The 3,461-nt window shown below is 20.8% G+C and overlaps 1 protein-coding gene across 1 annotated transcript; it reads left to right on the plus strand.

Annotated features, from left to right (window-relative positions):
- Positions 1 to 1,734: 1,734 nt before the first annotated feature.
- PGO_004025 (variable surface protein) lies at positions 1,735 to 3,014 on the plus strand (the record flags this gene model as incomplete). The annotated part of the gene is made up of 3 exons (XM_028691407.1): positions 1,735 to 1,761; positions 1,895 to 2,680; positions 2,844 to 3,014. The coding sequence occupies 3 exons, from the start codon at positions 1,735 to 1,737 to the stop codon at positions 3,012 to 3,014; spliced, it is 984 nt and encodes a 327-aa protein (XP_028547208.1).
- Positions 3,015 to 3,461: the final 447 nt, after the last annotated feature.

Raw genomic sequence — 3,461 nt, forward strand, 5'->3', positions numbered from 1 at the left:
TTTTTATTATTTTTACAAAACATTTACATTTTACTATAGATGATATCTTTCATTTTATCTTATGAAATTTCTTCTCATAAAAGAAAATATATCAGGTCCCGATGTTTATTATCCTTTTTAATTTTATTATTAACGTATATTACACATGATAGGCAGTGTACGCTTCCAAGGTTGGTGTAATCATATATTCAACAATAATTAAAATTTATATATACAAATTATGAAAATAATTTATTCAAGATATTTCTATTATAACATTTATTCAATATATATATAATAGTAAAAACATTCACCATATAATTCCTCTTAAATAACCACAGCACTCAAACATAACATATTCCACATATCCTTATAATAACAATATGTATACAGATTTACATCGAACACTTTTACTTTTAAAGATATATTATTAGAAAAAAATTATCTCCATATATAATGTAAACAAGTTTATATATCTTAAAAACTATGCTACATATTTTTTTAATAAAAAATATAGCAGAATAAATATATATTATAACCCAACAGAGTAAAACCTTATGGTACAATAATTTGATATGACGCATAGTTATTCTAAAAATGTGAACAATCGGTATAAATTCATAAGTATATATATATTACCATATAAAAAAAAAATAATAAGAGTTCAGAAATAATTATTACAGTATATATATATATTACCATAAAAATATATTCAATATCTTCAGTCCCTTAATTAAAATTACACATAATATCTCACAAGTATTAAATTGAGTGAAATTAATCATTCAGAATCAATCTATTTTCCAACTATATTACTATATTCATATACAGTGTGATAACGTATTCTAATGTCACTGTGTTTACAATTTTCAAGTATTCATTCTCATAAGTATAAATTAACGCGTATCATTTAATAAAAATTAAAATTATAACATTTAAAATTAACATATACTCATTACAATTAAAACATTTGCAAATATATAAATACTCATAATAAAATCTGATATTACTAGAACAAAAAAAGTGAACCCTGAACGCTGAATCCCCTAAACCTAAAGTATATAACCTGAAACTCTAATATCATATTCCTATTTGTTTTGATGCAGCTGATTAAACTTTTTTTCATATATTAATGTATATTAATATTTAATTGTATAATAAATAAATATTATCCAATTAAATAATATTTATGTAATATTATTAAGCAATGTATCTGGTAATTTACTTAATATACAGATAATCAATTATACACACAAATTTTATACTTTGTATTGCAGTTAATAATATAAGAAGTGCTATGTTATCATATACTATTAATGGTTTAATATTAAGGAATCCATTTTTTCAAACGAATGATACATATTTATATATTTTTTCTGTACTTATTGTTCTAAAAATATATATAATTACTAAGGCGATACAGATTTTATCGTATGACTCTTAAGAGTAATATAATTTTATCGTATAAACATTACATTTTAGAACATATCTATTAAATATTTGATTGTATAATATTTACTAATTTATATTTCGTATGTAGTACACTTATATTTATAATTCTCAAATATAATAATTATACAATAATATAATTTAATAAGTCAAGCAAAACTTTCCTAGGGGAAGAAATTTAATTAAATATTAAAATTCATAATAGAACAAAAGAACATATATGTATACCGTTACTCGTTGCTTTAGTGAATAAATACTAATAGAGACATTATTTATAAAATTAATTTTTTTTTTAGATAAAATATAATGACACTTCCTGAAACAAATAAAACGGTACCTTATTATTTTTTGGAATATATAAACTACGTAATATTACTTGAACACTATGGACAATTTGAGAATAAAATTTATCTTCTCAGATTTCTATAATATATGGATTCATCATTATTTATATATTATTTATTAGTATATTAACTGGAAAGATTACATCTTTTTTAGGGATTATTTGGAAAGATTGAAAACAATTAAAAAAAATTCTAACGATATTGATAATTTCATTAAGCACAAATCAGTTCCCCTATATGATGTAGAACGCCATAATTTTATTAATATTTGTCATGAAATAAGAGAACTTTTTAGGATTATGTCTTCTAATGATACTTATGACAACAGAAAATGTTGTAACTATATTAACTACTATATTAGACACCAAATTAAAGAGAATTTTCCTACAAAAGAATATGAAATTTTTGAACACTTTAAGAATTATGTTGAAAGTAATATAAAAGATCAATCTTATAAAAAATGTGTGCCGGAAATAAAATATATAGGAGAAGCAGAATTTGATAAAATGAATGAATTAATTGAGCTATATGATCATTATGAAACCAATTTATATCCGACTTCAGTAGATAATAATGGTCCTTCTATTGATTGTAAAGATTTAAATGATTTCATTGAAGATTATAATGAAAAAGTCCAAAAACATATGGATGATATACCTTTCCACAAAGAATTAAATAATCTCAGATGCTCAATTGAAAATAATGAGTTATTCAATGATAATTGCGAAAGTACTTTAAGAGGAATATCAAAAAATGAACATTATCCATCTGAGATAAAACATTGTGATGAATCTCTAGAAAAAGAATATTTAAAGAAATACACAAAACCCACTTATTCGTACTTTAGTACAAACACATATATTCAACCTACTAATATGAAAGATATAATAGCAATTACACTTAGTAGTGTAATTTTAGGAACACTACTTTTTTATATCTATAAGGCTAAATATAATTTTATTTAAAATTTTTTGTTTTTTACAGTTAACATTATTATTTATTTTAAAAAGTAAAAATGGATTCATAAAGTAATTATAGCTATAAAATCAATATATATTTTTTTAATATTAGTTTACTACAGCAAGAAATTATTTACGAAATCGCTTTCCAAGAATGAGAAGAATGAATAGAAATAAAAAAGAGGAAACATACCAACATGAAATGTATAACAGAAAACATTATCATAGGGATTTGAAAGAAAAATGTTATAATGTATTATATGTTTCAGAAAGAAAATACTAATATACTTATTTAAAAAGATGATGTATCTTTTATACGATTATAATTATATTACTGAATATTAGTTAACTAAAATTAGAAAATTCCATATTTATATATGTATGATACCAATAATCGTACTAAAAAAATAAAATTATATATTAAAATACAATATAAAGGGAAAAAATGATACGAAAATATATAAAATGATCTAATATATAAATAAAAAAATGAATAAATAAAATAACACTAAATGATACTTATCATGAATTTCATGTTAGTTTGAATATTTTTAAAATAAAAAAAATACAAAAAATCAATATTTTTACATAGTTTTAAGGTAATGTTCCAGGATTTATATTTAGAGATGTCTTCTATTATAAAGATTTTTGTTTCTGTTATGTTTTTTTTATCTTTTATCATTCATTTCTCATCTGAAAAATATATATATGTATATATATATGCATAACA

The sequence above is a fragment of the Plasmodium gonderi genome (genome assembly GCF_002157705.1).
Source record: "Plasmodium gonderi DNA, contig: Pgo-contig_639, whole genome shotgun sequence".
NCBI lineage: Eukaryota > Apicomplexa > Aconoidasida > Haemosporida > Plasmodiidae > Plasmodium > Plasmodium gonderi.